Here is a 19,737-nt window from a genome sequence, read left to right as displayed (position 1 = left end):
ATATCGCATTTGAGCGCATTCCAGTCAAATGCGACAAGGTTAGCAACAAACCTCATCGCATTTGAGTGTTGAATGCGCTCAAATGCGGTTCAGAAAATTCCTTTATGAATATTACTTGTCGCATTTGAGCGCATTCCAGTCAAATACGATAAGGTTTTTAAATGAGACCATAGAACATAATAGACTTACATAAATAAAACATAATATACAACCAAAAACATGCTATTACACTATCATTTGAAATCTAACAATCGTCCATGAAACAACTCAACTGCAAGGCACAAACGGAAGAAAGTGCCATCCGTAGAGTTGTATGGATATACATATGAGTCATCGTGCGGGAGATTATGTAATCCACTTAAGACTTGTGCGTTTATGCAAGTCCAAACACCACAGTCATTTGAGCCGGACATTTGTTATGGCACCCCTGGAACTCTACTCCAAGTGATCATCCGTCTCACATTTTCACGTCCATCTACAAAATAGCCGCTCAATTCCATGACTCTAACAATGACTTGTAAGGGTGTTTGGAGGAACGCATCCAAAGGTTGCTCCGACATGTTTGAGATAAGGCTGTCATATATGTGCAGGTGCATAGACCGCAACTCTAACACTCCTAGGATCCAGTGCTCTTGCTTGTAGCTGATCGGAATGAACACTCTTTTCACTGTGTGCCAAGGGCGAACAAAATTATTTGTATCACCTTTTACTCTTTGTACGAAATAGTCTTCACTATCCCAGTTTGGCTCATTAAACCCCTTCACATACATGGCTTGGCCCATTAATCCAACAAAATCTGTATCAACTGTAGTCCATTCTGCATCCACCTCAGTTTGTACTGACTGTCGTCTCAGTAAATAGAACCAACCAGTGATATGCTGCAACATTGATTATGTAAACCTTTAATACTATAGTAAAGGACACCTAATTACAAATGAAAAGGGAATATTGGATAGATGAATGTTACCTCATTGCATATATACGTCCCAACGGCCCGAAGGGTATTGAAAAACTTTGCATCAAGCAAGTACATATCTAAACCACCCAAACGTATTCCCTCAGTTGATTCAGGCCCGTTGAGCCACGCATCTAGCTCCTCTATCAAACATGCATCTATTCGGTGGCGCTGATCATCAACATTACAAATAACTGGTCTTTCCTCAAACCCGCCAATGTATTGGCCACCATATAAGGCTAATGGATCGGTGTACTGTAATGGATCGGTGAACGGTGAATTCAAATACTTGCTCATCATAGGAACCCGTTTACCTTTTCCACCTGCTCTCCCTCTACCTCTAACTCTGCCTCCACCCCGGGTTGGAACTTTACCTCCTCGGGTTGGACCCTTATCTTCACCTTTTATGGCAACCACCTACAAAAGGAAAAACATGGTAATGAGCTTATCTCCTTGAAGTTTCAGGTAATAGCCTGTCGCATTGGAGGTGAATGCGCTCCAATGCGACAAACATTCAGGTAATAGCATGTCGCATTGTAGGTGAATGCGCTCCAATGCGACAAGCATTCAGGTAATAGCTTGTCGCATTCCATTTGAATGCGCTCCAATGTGACAAGCTTTCATGTAATAGCTTGTCGCATTTGAGCGCATTCCATAACAAAATGCGACCCAGAGATACGATTTCATGTATAAATTCAACCAACTTCTACCTTTTGGACTTCTTGGACTTGCTGCAACTTTGGTTCAACCTCTTTTGGCACTTCATGGACAACCTCCCCTACTTGGGCAACTTCCTCAGGAACAGAATCATCAAGATGGACAACTTCATCGGGCACAGAATCATCTAATACGACAATAACCTCATCGCCCTCCTTCTGAACGTTTCCATCTTTACTTGACTCCTCCTGAACCATAACAGCTGCCTCCTGCTCCTTTCCATCTTTACTAAACTCCTCCTGAACCATAACAGCTGCCTCTTGCTCCTTTCCATCTTTACTTGGCTCATCTTGGACCATACCTACCTCCTCCCGAACAATACTAGGCTGAGCCTCCTCATTCTCCCGATTGGTATTGGGTCGACCCATCGCCTTTAAGTCTTTTATATCCCCCCCAATCAATGATACTCGGTCCTCTAGGCTGCCCAACTTACTACCGACCTTGCTAAATTCTCCCTTGCACCACCTATGATGCCTATCAAGCACATCCGTCAGAACTTTCTGAAGTTGATTTATCTCGGTCGTTTGTGACCGTGATGCAATGATATACCTATCAACTTCATCATCCCCTTCCTCATCATCTTCATCATCACCTCCCTCTTCATCATCACCTCTCTCTTCAACATGTCCCTTCTCACCATCACCCTCCTCATCACCCCCCTCCTCCTCATCACTTTCCTCCTCCTCATCTTCAACCTTCTCCTTACCTTTCTTTATTTGGGCAAATATTTCATCTATATCAGCTTCCCGTCCTTCAACATGGTCCACCAAATACGTGTACCAATCGAACTCTTTCTCTTCCTTCTCGACCACAAGACGCGCGTCTGGAGGATCAGCAACCTTACATTGCAAAAAAATAGCAATGTATTGGTAAACAAATACAAAATAAATTTAAACATACAAATCTCATTCCACTTACAGAAAACGTTTCTCTGACTACTTTGTTTGAGGGGACTATTCTCTGGGTCCATCTCAGCAAACGTGGAAGTGGGTTGCCACTTCTCCTTGTGTAATATGCACGAGTCACATTCCACAACTCAAGAATCCAACTCTGCAAATAAGAGGTATCCCTTGATAAGAATTATAACCTTGTCGCATTCCATTTGAATGCTCTCGAATGCGACAAGGTTAGCAACCCAACCTTGTCGCATTCCATTTGAATGCGCTCGAATGCGATAAGGTTAGCAACCCAATCTTGTCGCATTTGAGCGCATTCAACACTAAATGCGACACAGATGTAAGTTTGGTGATCGCATTCGGGCGCATTCATACACCAAACATATATACACAACACAAATCATACCTGGAATACGTGTGCAAATCCGATCAGTTGATATGGAACACGTTTCCTCTTTCCCGCTGCATTTGCCTCTAATTTCATCAATCTTTTGCTAATGGCCCAGTCCAAGAACCTATATGTCTCCTCCCAAGCCAACGTCCCCCATGGAAACTCATTAAACAGTCTTGGATAATCTGCAAGATCCAAAACCCAATCCTTTGCATACCTATCGTTAGCATTATCCAGTACATTGCCATGCACAAAGTACAACATGGCAATCATCACAGCATCTTGGTTAAATCTGTCAGTCGCATCCTTCTTCTTCCATTGTATACTTTGCAAACCTTCCAAGAAGTTAATGGTCGTTATTGTCTCGTATTGCTTGAAGTACTTATTTCGCAACCTATGCGACATCTCTAATTCATACATTCTTTCCATGAATTCTCCCATGTTTACCCCAAACCTTAAACCACTTATCAGGCTAAACTCCCAATCTCCAAACCGCATATCAACTCCCCTCACCCTGAACCACATCTCCCTGTGTTTACTTTCTTTATGTTTAATCTCCCGCGATAGGACATGATGAACTATTCCAGAAGAGAAACCAGCAACCTTTATATCCAAATATTGACCAAAACATGTTTTCCTATACATTTCTAACTACTTTTCACTCAAATACTTCTTTATCATAACCCCAGAATCCACATTAAACCTCATTGTTACTTGAGCATCCGAATGAACCGCCTTGGGATATTTGAAAATGGAACTATCTCTGCCCTTTTTGGATTCCCTGGGATCATGCTGTAACAATTTTAAACATACACATATTAAATTCACTAACAAATCTGACATATTCTGTGTATAATTCCTTATCTCACTTACAATTTTGTCGCATTCGTCCCTAAATGCGCTCAAATGCGACAATGTTTAAGGGTGTAGCTTATCGCATTTGAGCGCATTTAGGTAACAAATGCGACACCAAGTTCACATATAATTCCTTGTCGCATTTAGGTAACAAATGCGACACCAAGTTCACATATAATTCCTTGTCGCATTTGTCGCATTTAGGTAACAAATGCGACCATATTTACATACAGTTAACATTCGAGCGCATTCGAGCGCATTTAATCTTCATTAATGGCGGTAACAACAGGGAAGAAGATGATGCATGCTTACCTTATGCTTCGTCCGTCCTTCCTCTTCGCTTGCCGCCGCCGTCGCCTTCCGTTTTCTCGCCATCCTCGCCGTGCGCAGCAAATGAAAACGGTCCGCGAGGTAGGAGATGAAAATCAAAATGAAAATGCAGAGAAGAACGGCCCGGATTATATATAGTGATGAATTCAAAACGTAAAATGCAGTTGAAACACACTAAAACTGAAGAAGATGAACCACAATGAAGTTGAATGAGAAATGTCAGGTGAGGAAGTCGAAGTGGAAGCAACGGGAGGTAGGAGATGAACCTTCAAACTAAAATAAGGGTAGTTTTGTCCAAAATGGGTTTAAATGTCTAATTTGGTAAAATGGAAGCAAGGTGGGTTAGATATGTAAATTGAGATCCTTGATTGGGTCAGATTAGTAATTATCCCTTTTTTTAGTTTAATAAAATCATTTTAACCAATTCAAATAAAAAAAATTACTGTTATAGTGATATGATAATCACATTATTTGTCTATTTGCAAACAAAAGCATGTGGTTTAATAGTTCATAAATAGAGGTCTATAGTATGATTTAATTTACAAAATAAGGTATTTCATATTATACAGTTAAGTTCTGATTACAACCAATGACATTTTTATCTTGAAAAAAATTGTTCTTACATATCGACAAAACACGGTCCATCTCACAAAACGCAGCACCATAAATCATATGATGGAAATTTTACGTGTTTTACTAATTTCACGGTTTATGAACTAAAATTGATATTCAAGTTGATTTTACACAAATGCAATTTAATTTTTGGATGTGTTTTGTCAATATGTAAATGTAATTTAAAAAATAAAAATTTTCTTATTTGCATCAAAACATAACGATGTAATCTGAAATACCTTATTTTGTAAATTAAATCATACCACAAACTTTTAATTAAACCATATACCTTTATTTATAAATAATGCAAAACACAAGTATTATTTTTTTTATAGTAATATTATTTTTGTATTTTCCTCTTATATGTATATATATAATAGTCAGTCATTCCCAAGTCACTTTACTATTACTATTACGGTGATTTATTAAAATAAAACAATAACTTTACTAAAATGAAGTGGACTAACTTTTTTTTTTTTTTTAATTGACCATAAACATAAGTTACCATCCTATAATTTATCCCATTTCCACCGCTTGGGTTTCACAAACTGAATAACTCCTTTTCAAATTGACTACTGTACAATTTAGAGAAGATATGTTAATTTTTTGGGCAATGAATACAACGACTAGTCAAACCTGTTTAGATTCCTTGATGAAGCAAGTACCTGCATTAATGAATAAATAATAAAAATAATATTCCTGAAGTAGTATATTACTAATATGGATTATCCAACATTGATAAACCCTCTTATTTTATTTTGCCAGAATATAGATGCAACTTGATTTTGAATATTCCACAACATTTGATGCAATTGAATTACACACATGGAATTCCCAACCATTTATCAAAGTTTTAATAGAATCATTTCAGAAATTTAATAAAACTCAACATGAGCTGATTGGAAGGCAAGTACAGTTATGAGTTAAAATTTTATTTAAATTGGAAACTTCAAGGAAATTGTCAATACATATTTTTGTAAAAGCAACTGCAGTCCCAGGTGTAGCGGTCCCAAGTTCTTTCAAGTTTCAAGCCTAGGGGGTCCATAACCAAAACACTGCCTAATACAACAAAAGAGATTGAAGATGTACAACTCTGTAATTGCTGTACATAAAAATTTACCCAGGTCCATTGAGGATGTACTTCAATATCAGAATTTTGGTTAAACTAATACCTAATTAAACTTCAATACTCTTTGCAAATATGGAAGTTACATAAACTGTTGATGTCTACATATATTTCTGATCTAAAACATAATGTCTTGAGTGTGATCCTACCTCTAAGAAATTGTTTGTTTGTGTTCATACCAAGGTTAAATTTAACATAGTCTTTAGTTTAGGAGACATTGTTAAGGTTGTTGCTGGATTTTCAATAACTGCGAATCCGTATTCACCACTGAACACAGATAATGTTTCCAAAGTTTGTTCAGATAATAGTTCTTTTTTCCTATATTTTCATGTCTCCAACAACTAATGGAGAGCAAGTGCATCCAACAGGTTATCAAAGATTTACCAAAACTGAGTGAGCTAATTGTAGGACCTTTCATTCTTTCACATGATCCACAGTACCGCTTGATGTATGCTTGATGCTTGGAGAAGACTTTCTTGACATCCTAAGAAAATCTCATCACTAGGAACTTTGAGCATCAGTCCAAGGCACCAAAAGAAAAACCAGTCCAGGAAAATAAGAAATCTTATGGGTTCTTCAGACAGTTCAGCATATAAAAATAACAGATAATATATCATCATAGTGTTCTGAGCTTATATATTCTTTGTACAATAAAATTTACCCCTTAAACCTTTCCCTTCGAGCTGTAGTAGTTGATTACAAGTACTGTTAATTCGAAGTAAGCTTTACGTCGCTTTTGTAAAATGGCAATGTTATCATCATCCCTTTCCTTGAATCTTGAGGACAACACAGACTCAAGTTCTGTATTCATCTGCGGAATGGGTCGTGAAGAAATTAGGAAGAAACAGCAGAAATCATATCCTAACATAGCAACAAGAGCAGATATTAAACCTTGGATATTATATGAAATTACAAAGTTTGCAATGCTGTCAAAAGAAGTACAATTTACTTCATTGCGTGGGAACACAACAATGACAATTTTTTTGTTTTCAGATTTCTCCATTGTCTGTTGCAAAAGCTTTACTGTGATCTCAGAAGGAACAATTTTCCTTCTGTCTTGAAGTTCTGGATCATTGTGCCATTGTAAAAATTATAAGAAGGATGCTGAGAACACAATTGGTAAAGATAAAGCAAGGATTAGGAAACAAAAATGCAGCCAAAACATTAAGTCCAACACTGTAATAAGAATATTAGGACAAGCATCAAAACAAAGATAAGGGCAATCTCATGATGGTGTACAAACAAACTACTTAAAAAGTAATTTTTTACTAATAAAAAAAATAAAAATGGAAAAAGTGATGATGCCAACCCATTTTTTCAGATCTATAAACAACTTCCTAATGAAGAAGGTCGCCAACAAAAAGAAGCAAAAACATTTGCATTAATAGAAGCAACAAAACACATGCTTAACTAACAACAAAGCACAACCAGTTCAAATTCATGCCCAACTGCATACACAAAGGCAATGCACGAGAATCTTAAATCATCCAAGCATATGAAAACCATGTTTCCGTCAAATACTAATGGACTGACTTTATTTTTTCCTATTCTTTTCCGTCTCCTCCAAGTTTCTTTTTTCTTTGCACTCTAACTTTATTACATCTACGTGCACAACTACAAAAGAGAACTTCATAACTGGAGTACACCCCATAAAACTCAAAGCTGCAACAGAGCATTGTTAAAGGTTTGAACATAACAGTTTCTGTTTGAGTTTAAAAAACTAATTTTACAATGGAAAATTGCAAAAATCGTGTTAACAGAAGGAGAATTGAAAGGAAAATTGACAAAACAAGGGGAGGAGAATGTGATCCCACAAGCAGATCCTTTTCTGGGTTCCTATTAGAACAAAACTACACAAGGATGGCATCCATAATTAAAATCCCATGCATACATGACAGCATAGTGTCACTGGGGAAAGACTTGGGCTATGTCAAAGTGCCCATGCCGCACCAAGATTTCCCGAAACCTACAGCCAGCAAACCGATACCGAGGGGATTTCTCCCTCATAAGCATTCCCTCCATTCCTACATCTGAGAGTATGGGTGAACCTACACCAAAACTCGTAAACCGCTTCCAAATACCGTCCCACTATATTCCCTTTGTGTATCAAAGTTTGACCTTCGTAGGAGCACCCACTATAGTCCTCGATGGCCCATCGTGCTTCTGAATGGAGACATCCATAAGGCCAGATGCCCACCTCCTAGTGCCTACTTGCTAACTCAGAGGTGGAGGAAATCCCACACCCAAGAGTCCTTGTCCCCTATAGTGCTGCTTATACCGACTTCGGGTCTAGGAGGAACAAACATAGATATATTCCATTCATCACTCCTTGTTGAAGCCTCCTCGGAGCTTTGCCTATGTTTGGGCCAGTTAGCCTACGGGCCAACTGCCTTCCCCTTACAGATAGCAACACAATTGAGGTTGGATAACAAGAGCTATTAGATGCAATTTTTATCCTCAGGAATTTGCGATAGAACACTCAGAGAACATATCAAATAGAAATTCTCATGTGTTCTCCCTTAGTGGGGAGTTTGATATATAAAATTTCCCGTTTGCTTTGTTGATCAACTATGCAGACGGTGGCACTGAGACGCTTAGTTCTGCTGGTATGACTGTGAAAGAGAGGACTTCATTCCTGGGCCTGGAAGCCATCAATAATCAACATTCTTATGGGCTTTGAAGGTCCGGCCTAGGAGTAATTGTAGATTGAGACTGGGCTCTGTTATGTAGATATCCCCTCTTGAGCAAATTACATAGAAAAAATCAGATTTTAATTTTTATTTACAATTATGAAAATCATTTTTATGTATTTTATCATTATATGATTTTATTAAAATATCAGAATATCACAACTTTATTTTTATTTTTATCAATTTTTCAGTTAATCAATTGTAGAAAAAAAATACAGATTTAAAAATAACCACCAAATTTGACATTTAAATAAATTTGTTTAATAGACTGAGACACTTGTAAATAATTGATTAATTTTGACTATTGTGTAATTCACTCATATCTCTTTCCTTCTTGTGTTCATGTTTCTCCAACAAAGCTGAAAACAATTGGGGTTTTAAGTAGAGATGGCAACTGCTAGGGTAGACGAGTAATGTCAATCACAAACCCTTACTCTTTTATTTTTGAATTATCTGTACCCGTCCCATTACCCTAACGGGTATACCTTTTTGCATCCTATACCGTCCGATTTAATTCATGGGTACTCTTACCCGTTAAGAATCAATAAATAAAACAAAAAATATTACAAATTTAACAAAGTATAAATCTAATATAGGGAAAAGTACAAAAAGAAACCTTGTGGTTACATCTGTTTTCGAACAACACTCATGTGGTTTAGAAGTTTGCAAAATGGTACCTTAAGGTTCATTCTGTTAGCAAACACATACCAAATTGATTAAAAGTGTAAAAAGTCAAACGAAAAAGAGTTAATTTGGTCCTTATATTTATTTATTTTATAAATTAGCTCTCCTTATTATCTAATTATCACAAAAATATCCCAAAATAAAAAATAAAAATCAATTATACCATCTTCTCCATCTCTTTTTAATTTTTAATTTTTTTCTTCTTTCTCTTCCCTCTCTCTCCTCTTTTATTTTGGATTTTTTTTGATAATTAGATAATAAGAGGGTTAATTTATAAAATAAACAAATATAATTACCAAATTAACTCTTATTCCTTTGACTTTTAACATCGTTTGTCAATTTGATATGTGTTTGCTAACGGAATGAACGGTACTATTTTACAAACTTTTTAAACCACATGTCCGCCAGGCGGATCTTCATCGTAGCTTCATTCACCGATCGCTCTGTTAAGAATTCCAAAGTATACCAGTCCCGTACTCTGTCCCGCAACCTCTCCATCTCTAGAGAAGTCGATAATCTCATTCTCCTCAGCATCCAACGACAGACCTTGCAAAGGTTGTTCCATAATCCACTAGAATACAACAAACCGCACCACGGGATGCAAATTCCGATTAATTCATAAGAGAAAGGAAGAGAATGTAAGAACACAATCGAAACCTTAGCCACCCCTCTTACGAAGAAGAGACCGGAATTAGAATTTTTATTTTCCTAAAATTAGTAGTATTTAATAAGCTTAATAGTATTATTCCGTTCGGAAAAAGTTATTCTTCTTAATGAATAACTTAAGAATTGTTTTTGGTGGGGGGGGACCTTCGCGTACAGGTGAGCGAATGACCTAAGCTTGTGAATCCGCCGCCGACCTTCGCGTTCGGCATTTGGAAGCTTTGCTGCCGCCGCCACTGAGTTCTGTTTCTTCTGGTTCCTCCGTTGTTGTTGTGCTGATGTTGGAGCGTCGACTCTGTGTTGCGGTTGTGGATCTTGGCCTATTTTCTTCTGTTGCGATAGTTAGGGGATTGGCCTGATCTCCTCCGGCGGTGACTTCTCCTCTTTCCACTCCTCCGGCGGCGACTTCATCTGTGATTCCGATCTTCAGGAGATTTCTGTCTGGTGAGTTCTGCTAAAATACAAAGCTGGTGATTTCTATCTGTTATAGGAATTATTGCTGTTCTTGCTGGTTTTATCCATGTGTGTTGGCTCTTGTAATTAATATGTGAGAGGCAGATTTCATCGTAATTTTGCTGCTATTTGGTTAAATTGTTCTTAGTTGATTGTTGTTTCAATGGATGTGCATTCGGAGGATTATCTAGGGATTGGAGTTCTCTTCAATCCAAATTGAGATATGCTTCTAGTTCTATGCTTCCTAATCTTTCTAATGTTTCCAAGCCATCGTTCTCTGCGGTTCTTACTTCGAATTTACCGGTTGCTCCTTCCTCGTCTGCTAAAATCTCTGATATCATGGGATTAAATTCGATTCGGATTTCTCAAGCTGCGTATGACAGGCGTTTGGCGCTTTGTGCGCATTCTTTGATTGGTAGGCTCATCCTTTCAAAGGGAGATTCCCCATGGAAAAGCTGCGTATGACAGGCGTTTGGCGCTTTGTGCGCATTCTTTGATTGGTAGGCTCATCCTTTCAAAGGGAGATTCCCCATGGAAGGTTGCGGATCTAAAGATATGTCTCTCGAGAATTTGGGGACTTGATGTGCAATGGAGACTTATTGCAATAGGTAGAGGTTATTTTCAGGTTGTTTTGCCAACAAGGGAAGCACATGATTTGGTGGTTGATCGAGGGGTTATTAATGTTCAGCCGGGCACTTTTCGATTGCAACTATGGGTTCCGGATTTTGATCCGTTTACGATGAAATCAACCAATTCTCAGGTTTGGGTTCGTCTTTACTCACTCCCGTGGGAATATTGGGATTCACAAATTCTTGCGGATATTGCTAAAGGAATTGGAGGGCTTATCAGATTTGATAGGGCTACCTTGGAAGGGGATTTTGGCCACTTTGCTAGAATGCTTTTGGATGTGGATATGGCTGGGGACTTGCCGACTCAATTGGGGATTGAGAGGGCGGGTAAGAATTTTTGGATTGATGTGGTGTATGAAAAATTGCCAAGCTTTTGTAAGGTTTGCTCTAATATTGGGCATATGGCATATGAGTGTAAAAAGAACAAAAAACCGGTGGAGCATCGGCCTGTTGTGCATTGTCGAAGGAACTCTCCTTCACCTGTGAAGGTTAGGAATCAAGGAAATTGTGAGCTAGCTCCAGTTTCTAATGCAATTTCCACAGTTGTTACTACTTTGCGTTCCTCTGAAGTTGTTGAAGCTGTTGTTCCTGGTTTGGTGGATCAAGGAAATAGTTTATTTGCTAGAAGTCCTACAGGTGTTAATGATTCACTTGAGGTGATTGAGCGGCCCGATTCCCCGGGTAATGCGAATATTTTGCCATCTAAATCTCTGTTATGGGCGGACTTAGTGGAATTGGATGGGGAACCATGGCATACTGTTGGTGCATCTCGGCCTGGTAAGGAGGTGTGTACAGTTTCAGAGACTTCTTCCACTCGTACTAAACGGGTCAGCAAGCCACCTGCTCGGTTTAAATGAAGGTGATTTATTGGAATTGTAGGGGCCTCCTCGACCCTAATACTCAGAGGTACGTTAGGGATTTATGTAATTGTCACAAGCCTGATTTTTTATGCTTAGCTGAACCTATGGTGGATTTTGTTTCTATTAGTCCAAGGTTTTGGACCAGTATTGGTATGGTTTTGGTTTCTACTAACCTTCGGGATAAGCCTTCTTTATGGATTTTACGGAGTGTCAGCTTATCTTTTTCGGTTTCTGTTCTTCGCCAACATGAGCAATTTGTGGTTGTGAGTTTGGATTTTCAAGGTACTTGTTAGACAAGGTGCCGAACGGCCTCGCCCGGGCGGACCGGGGGGTGGACACCTCATGCCGACGTAAGCGGTGATTGGCGCCGAAAGCAACCAATCGTGGAATCAAGCTGCTCGGCAGGACCGGAGCTCAGAGTATGGAAGAGTCGCCACCCACGAATGGGAAAATGAACACCGATCCCTTACGGGAGACCGGTGAGGGTTCGGGAAACTTAGGTACGAGTCGAGAAGGCTAGCTCCTTTCCGGAGAAAGGCTACTAGGCACCCCGACATCGCCCGGTTATGAACCACCGGCCTCCTACTCAGCGTGTTAGGCGATAATGGACTAATCGCATATTTCTTTAAGTTTAAAATTCATTTGAAACCTTTTCTTTCTCGCTTTGAAAACCGTTTTGAGCATGTCATTAAAAGCCATTTTAGTAAAGAATCACCCATTTTGCATAAATTTAAAATACATAGGAGAGAGAGGGGGAGAAGAGAGAATTGATTTATTCACAGTGTGATTTTATGCCTTAGTCTATACACTAATTCTAAGCTAATCCCATTCCCCCAAAAACGAGTTTATTTACATGGTTCGTACCTTAATCGCCGTTGAAACGATTTAGGTACGTTTCGAAACCCCGTTAATGATGTTCCCTCGAATCGCCGTTGGAACGACTCGAGCGTTTGAAAACATTGAGCAAACCATTTTAATCTAAAAACGTGATTAATCATACAAGTCAATTTATTTTGTACAAAACCATTTAATTAGGAAACGATTCAAAACTCTATTATTTACAAAAAGAAAACGATTTTAATTACAAGGTTCGCTTAATCCGCCGTTGGAACGAATTAAGGTTTCAACACGTGATATTTTAGAAACGGTTTAAAATGACAAAAATCTTTTATTTGTACTTGAAGAATATCTAGAAAAACGTTAATTTAAACAAACAACTTGAAATCCCTTTTTGTCTTTTATTTTCCCCTTTTCACTCAATTAACCTCCATTTGAACATAATTACAACAATTAATGAATTAAACCCAAATTCACCCAACCAAAACACTTTCAAAACATATATATATATATATATATATATATATATATATATATATATATATATATATATATAGGAAATTTAAAAGGAAAAGATGAAATATGTACATATACATATATTTTTAGTAGAAATGGTGATTATACCTATAGATTAAAGAGGAGGTAAAGAGAAAATATATATATATTATGATTATCAATAGGTAAAAATGGTAATGAAAATAATACTAGATATAATATACTTTTATTTTAATTAAACAAACATGTAAGAAATGAATAAGATTCATAAAGAAGAAAATGGTATTTAACCCCCAAAATGGTTTATGATAAGTATATATGGAAAATAACCCATAATAACCCCAAAATAACAAATATGTATAGTTTAAATGAATTAGATGGAAAATCTATAAATATACATATAATCTTATCAAATCAAATTAATGAAAAATAATATCTAAACATGTTAAATAAATATATACAAAAAAACCAAAAATAATTTGAATACATATATTACATAATTATACATATATATATATATATCAAGGACCAAAAGTCTAAAAGTTGAGAAAGAAGGACCAAAACAGCATTTTTTACATTTCAGCAGCTTTTCCGACAGAAATTCCGTCGGTAAACTACCTTTTGTGACAGAAAATGAAAAATTACAGAAACAGTACCTAACATTTTAGATTTGTTCAAACACTTTAAATTAGATCTATTCTATCGTTTTGGATCTCCGAACTACCCAAATAGGATCATAGTCTATAACGGAGACTCTTAAAACGAGGTTTTATTTTTAAAACGTTATTTAGAAATATTTTCAAAACTTATAATTACAACGTTTCTTAATCCCGAACTACCTTTGAATCGGATCATGGTTCACATTGGGATGTTAAAACGAGGTTTTTTATTTCAAAACAAAATCGAATGTTTATTTAATACGAGACAAAGATTAAATAAATACGGAAAATTAAATAAAACGTGATAAATAAATAATTAACTAAATAAATAAAATTATAACATAAAAAAAATAAAGAAAATAAATAAAATAAAATAAAACGAGTCTAGTCCTCGGATAATACCTCAAGATCGGTATTGACAGTTGAAGTCGGTTGATTCCACGAATCATGATTTTTCGGTGTTTTTTGTGTTTTCGGTAAAATTTTAACTTTTAGGAAATTCGAAATTTTTAGGAAAAAAAATGTTTTTTCCCGAAAAATAACTTTCTATCTCTAAAAAATGTTTTAGAGTGAGAAGCTCCCAAAAATCCTCCCTCTAAATGCATGGGGATCCATGCGGACCCCCAACTAATGTTGGGCAAACGCCCAACTTGGTTGGGCGTACGCCCAACCTCTGTTGGACGTTCGCCCAACGTTGGTTGGGCGTTCGCCCAACGTCGTAGGGCGTGCGCCCAACGGATGTCGGGCGTTCGCCCGACGGATGTCGGGCGTTCGCCCGACGGATGTCGGGCGCACGCCCAACGTAGGTTGGGCGCGCGCGCCCCGCCGCCGCTGGGCGTGCGTCCCGCGCTGCCGGGCGCGCGTCCAACTGCCGTCGGGCGCGCGCCGGCTGCCACTAGGCGCTCGCCCAGCGCCGCTGAACGCCCGCGAACCGTCCACTCGACGACCGCAACCCCTACAGATCCTCTCGTGATTCTTATTATTATTTTTGCTTTAAATTATCGGAACCGACCGCTTCAACCGTCTTATTATGGGTTTTCATCACAGGTCCTCCGACTCGGTGTCTATAGTTGCCCCTACTTTCCTATGTTGACAGTGATGTGTGTGTTTTGAAAACGTTTTTTGCTAACGCAACACATGCAATGTAAATATATTAAAGTAAAAGACATGTATAGAGTAGGAGGAACAATACCTGATCTCCATGCTGCATGCTCCGGCTTCGTCTTCGATCTTTGCCTTGTTCGTCCCGCTTTTGCCTTTGAATCGGCCGCAGATGGACGTTCTTTCTAGGGAACTTAGTCTCTAAATCGACTGCTGGTATACCGGCTCAATAGCAACCCCGATCTCTAGATCGACCGTAGGTAAAATGGCTTAAAAGCAACCCTGGTCCACGACCACGGGTAGAACGGCTCAAAAGTAACCCTAGTCTCTAAATCGACCGCAGGCAAAATGGCTCAAAAGCAACCCTGGTCTCCAAATCGACCGCAAGCAAAATGGCTCAAAAGCAACCCTGGTCTCTAAATCGACCGCAGGCAAAATGGCTCAAAAGCAACCCTGGTCTCCAAATCGACCGCAGGCAAAATGGCTCAAAAGCAACCCTGATCTCTAAATCGACCGCAGGCAAAATGGCTCAAAAGCAACCCTGGTCTCTAAATTGACCGCAGGCAAAATGGCTCAAAAGCAACCCTGGTCTCTAAATCGACCGCAGACAAAATGGCTCAAAAGCAACCCTGGTCTCTAAATCGACCGCAGGCAAAATGGCTCAAAAGCAACCTTGGTCTCTAAATCGACCGCAGGCAAAATGGCTCAAAAGCAACTCTGGTCTCTAAATCGACCGTAGGCAAAATGGCTCAAAAGCAACCCTGGTCTCTAAATCGACCGCAGGCAAAATGGCTCAAAAGCAACCCTGGTCTCTAAATCGACCGTAGGCAAAATGGCTCAAAAGCAACCCTGGTCTCTAAATCGACCGCAGGCAAAATGGCTCAAAAGCAGTCCTGGTCTCTAAATCGACCGCATGCAAAATGGCTCAAAAGCAACCCTGGTCTCTAAATCGACCGCAGGCCAAATGGCTCAATAGCAATTCTGAATTTTAAAACACTGTCGTCTGTGTTTTACTAGGGTTATCGTCTCGGGTATTTGAGTTATTGATAGGAACGTGCTTATCCTTTTGCCTGGAACGCTTTTGTCTAAAAATCATTTTTCTGCTGACTGTTATCTGTATTTTGACTGGCGCCACTGTTCTGTAAAATTCTGACTGTCGTCTGGAATCATGTCCTTAGGGTACTGGTCGCCGCCTGGCAGAAACGCAGGCTGAAACGGACTGCGAATCGGAGGTCTGTGCACCTGGTAATTAATTATTTACTTTTCACCTTTATGTCACGTCGTACCTTTTTCACTATTTACGGGAATGCCATTCCCTTCTCCTATATAAGGTGGTGGGGTTTCATTTCAACCCCACACCTTCTCTCTCTTCTCTCTCTCTCTAGCACTAAACTTAGAGCATTCTTGATGGATTCGGATAGGCACGATGGCACGAAGGGCATGGATGCGGGTTTTGAGAACTTGACTAGAGTGGTTCCTTTTCAGCACCCTGCTTCTCATCTGAGCCGGACCAACATCAATCCGGTAAGTACCCCCTTGATCTTTATCTTTTGATAAGACTTCTAGGCCTTAGCAGCCCCATTCTGAACGTCGTTTGCATGCTAACCTTTAGACTGCTTAGAAGACTTTTAGTTAGAAAACGCGAATTTTATGCACGTGAACAATGCTTTATGCTTTTTGTTTGTTGAAAGAATATGAACTATATACATGAGAATAGTAAAAATACGGACAATGCATGCCAACCGTAAAAACGCGAATAATGCACGTGAATAGTAAAAACATGAATAATGCACGTGAATAGTAAAGACATGAATAATGCATGCTAACCGCAAAAAACGTGAATAGTGTACGTGAATAGTAAAAACATGAATAATGCATGCTAACCGCAAAAAACGTGAATAGTGCACGTGAATAGTAAAAACGTAAACAACTAAATTAAACGTTTTTGACTCAAGTTAGAATTAGGTTAAGCTCTTCGCAAGCACGCGGGAGAGTGGAACACCAAAGAATAAAGGATTAACCAAATCTTATACAAATGATTCTACGAACGAAATCTCACAGAGTAACGATCTTAACTGACAGGAACTTCTAGGTTAGATTTAAACATAACCGAAAGAATAGCTAGGTTAACAAACTTTTATTAGACGTATGCATAGAAGCGAGGTTCTCGAGGAGTAATGACTTTAGTTTGGCCCTTTGCCTTACCCGTTCCATTCCTTCCAGGTCATTGGTATTTCAGGGACCACCGAGGGCATTCACATCTGGCATGCCATGCTTAGCCCGACGGCTAAAGCCTGGGTATGAGAGTTGGGCTTCGAGCCTTTCATCCTGGCGCTGCCTCGCGCCAACGGGGTGTGCGACCGGTTCGTCCTGCGCGCCTTATGCGATAGATGGGTAGACTCGACCCACACCTTTCACTTTTCTTTTGGGGAGATGACCGGATTACGGGGTAGTGGCATCCCGGTCCCGCTTTTCGTTGACATGGTGCGTCCTTGGGTTGACCGTGCCGAGATATCTGCTTTGATCAGACCCGGAGTCTATACCGGCATCAAGTCTACCCCGGCGAAGTTCATCACCACCTACGGATTATTGAGTCGCAGGGACTTCTGTGACCGAGATGAGACGGATCAGGCCACTCGCAGCTTCCTTCTGTATGCTTTGGGCGAGACGATCTTCCGCACTAAGAGCGGGACCATACATGCGGGTCTCATCCAGGCTTTCCATGATTTGGATGCGGTGTCGTCCTACGATTGGTCAGGAGCCGGCTTGGCTTTTCTATATAAATTCCTGGACCTGACTTGCCGGAAGCGCAAGGATTTCGGCGGTTACACCTTTGCCCTTCTAGTACGCCTTCTATCATTGGCTTGTCCCTTTATTCTTTCCGCGATTTCTGTTTCTGACATCCGTTTCTACGAGCAGGTTTGGGCCTATGAGAGGCGGATTTTGCTGTGCACTCGTAGGAGTAGGCCACGCACTGTCAGGCTTCCACTTATGGCGAGGTGGAGTGACTTTGATTTGCGTACTGAGAGGAGGCGGACGGTGGCCCGACTCCTATCATGGATCGACACGCAGAGCTTGGGACAGGTGAACATCTCTTAACCATGATGGATTTTGTTTGATCTTGTTTGACCTTTCTTTTGTTTTTTCAGATTTCCTTTAGATGGGACGACCTCGAGTTCGGTCCCGATTATGCTTATGTTACCCGCATTCAGGGGCAGCAGTGTGTGCTCACCGGCCCGTGCATGCGAGCCTGGTATTTGGGGGACCGGGGTTTTACCGGGGTTAGTGCCACACATTGGACGCCAGGTGAGATTCCCGTGTCCATGTTTGCGGTGAGGGTCATGCCTTTGTCGGACATCCGTCGCGATTTGACCCGTCGATTTGCCCCTCGGGATGTGTGGGACCACACAGGGGGTCGTGCCCGCTATTTATCGACTCTGTTGACCCCGTTGGATCCTCCCGAGGTCGCGATGGATGTGGACCCTACAGATGACGTGTTTTCGGCGGAGGCTGTTGCCGCGGTCTTTGGTCAGGAGGAGATTCCGGTGAGTTCTTTGACCTATTTATTCTTTATTTACGAGGTGGTTATGGGTATTTATTGTGTCTTTACGTGCAGGAGGGTTCCTTGAGGAGCGCTCGGACGTCTGACTTTTTTGATGGTGCTCGGGCCCGGACCTCTATGAGCGAGCCTTCCTATTATGCAGGCGAGTCCTCCGGCGTTGCTCAACCCGAGCGGCTTCGCCTCGGCACACCCTTCCCGATCCTAGGGAGAGATTTTCCAGTGATTCATTACGGCGAGGCGGGTGTGGCCTACTCCGGCATCGAGACAGCCCCTTCGGTTTTTACCTCGAGGATGCCGTTCGATCCCCCTGATGCTCTCCATACTTCGAGGGAGACGTGTACTGATTATATGGGATTGTCCGGTTATTTCAGAGAGCAGCTTACTCTACGCTGCGCCGGCCACCTGGTGAGTATTCTTATTCTGTATTAGTGTAGTGAAATGTATGCGTGTGATGCACATATGTATGTATGATATTTTTTTTCCTTTCTTTTTTTTTTATTTGCAGAGCGATCTTCATGCAAATGAGCAGCGGTTCAGTGAGTCGCAGCGGGATGCCGATGCTAGAGTCGGGCATGTCTATCGCGAGAGAGATGCTCATTGGTCGGAGAGGGTGCGAGTTGAGACTGAGGGGCGTCTTGCCGTAGAGGAGATGACGCGAGTGGAGGCCGCGGGGCGCCTTGCCACCGAGGAGGGTCGTCGGGTTGCCGAGGAGGCCTTATCTGCGGAGCGGGCTTCTCATCTGAGGGACTTTGAGGACTTCTGGGGTTTTCCTCCTCATTAGGCTCATTATTTGTAGTTTTCTCATTAGTATTACCCCGATGTATAGTTTGTATATAGGGAGAGGGGTGGATAGGACGTAGGCTTTTTATGTGAAAGAGGTAGGAAATGTATAACTCATGATTCATAATACAATGCATTCAGTAGATTGTAATGATTCCAATCATCCTCTTCGAATATATTCATGCCTTTATTTATTTACAAGCAATAGAAATACTCAGCCGCTTACACATTATTTTCATGATTGCTCAAGATATAACTACTGTTACAAGGACCCGCCTTTTTTCGGTTTTCAGATCCCAGCGATTTTTCATCTCTCCTTTTATTATCCCGGAATTTTCAAACGAGTGCCCTTTCGGGTTTTCACCCATTGGGATGTCCCTTATTATTGCATAGGTCGCCCTTTGCGGGTTTTCAACCTATCGGGAATTTTCATTTCTTTCTC

At 40.3% G+C, this 19,737-nt stretch overlaps 2 protein-coding genes and 1 long non-coding RNA gene across 3 annotated transcripts; 1 reads left to right on the top strand and 2 right to left on the bottom strand.

The window, feature by feature from the left end:
* Positions 1 to 232: 232 nt before the first annotated feature.
* On the bottom strand, positions 233 to 3,698 carry LOC136220548 (uncharacterized). Its single transcript, XM_066008360.1, has 5 exons — positions 2,975 to 3,698; positions 2,591 to 2,722; positions 1,666 to 2,511; positions 968 to 1,372; positions 233 to 878 (listed from the first exon to the last, which is right to left on the bottom strand). The coding sequence occupies exons 1-5, from the start codon at positions 3,602 to 3,604 to the stop codon at positions 417 to 419; spliced, it is 2,475 nt and encodes an 824-aa protein (XP_065864432.1). The 5' UTR covers positions 3,605 to 3,698; the 3' UTR covers positions 233 to 416.
* A 1,584-nt stretch (positions 3,699 to 5,282) lies between these two features.
* On the bottom strand, positions 5,283 to 8,481 carry LOC136220333 (uncharacterized). Its single transcript, XR_010684482.1, has 3 exons — positions 6,774 to 8,481; positions 6,267 to 6,693; positions 5,283 to 5,421 (listed from the first exon to the last, which is right to left on the bottom strand). It is a non-coding gene; the product is annotated as an uncharacterized lncRNA (long non-coding RNA).
* A 1,210-nt stretch (positions 8,482 to 9,691) lies between these two features.
* Positions 9,692 to 19,296, top strand: LOC136216750 (uncharacterized). Its single transcript, XM_066003316.1, has 7 exons — positions 9,692 to 9,894; positions 10,079 to 10,363; positions 17,177 to 17,797; positions 17,873 to 18,037; positions 18,103 to 18,498; positions 18,570 to 18,920; positions 19,021 to 19,296. The coding sequence occupies exons 3-7, from the start codon at positions 17,387 to 17,389 to the stop codon at positions 19,294 to 19,296; spliced, it is 1,599 nt and encodes a 532-aa protein (XP_065859388.1). The 5' UTR covers positions 9,692 to 9,894; positions 10,079 to 10,363; positions 17,177 to 17,386.
* Positions 19,297 to 19,737: the final 441 nt, after the last annotated feature.

Source organism: Euphorbia lathyris, chromosome 2 (genome assembly GCF_963576675.1).
Source record: "Euphorbia lathyris chromosome 2, ddEupLath1.1, whole genome shotgun sequence".
NCBI classification, from domain to species: domain Eukaryota; kingdom Viridiplantae; phylum Streptophyta; class Magnoliopsida; order Malpighiales; family Euphorbiaceae; genus Euphorbia; species Euphorbia lathyris.
Note: the sequence above shows the minus strand (reverse complement) of the source record. Positions and strands in the feature narration are given on the sequence as shown.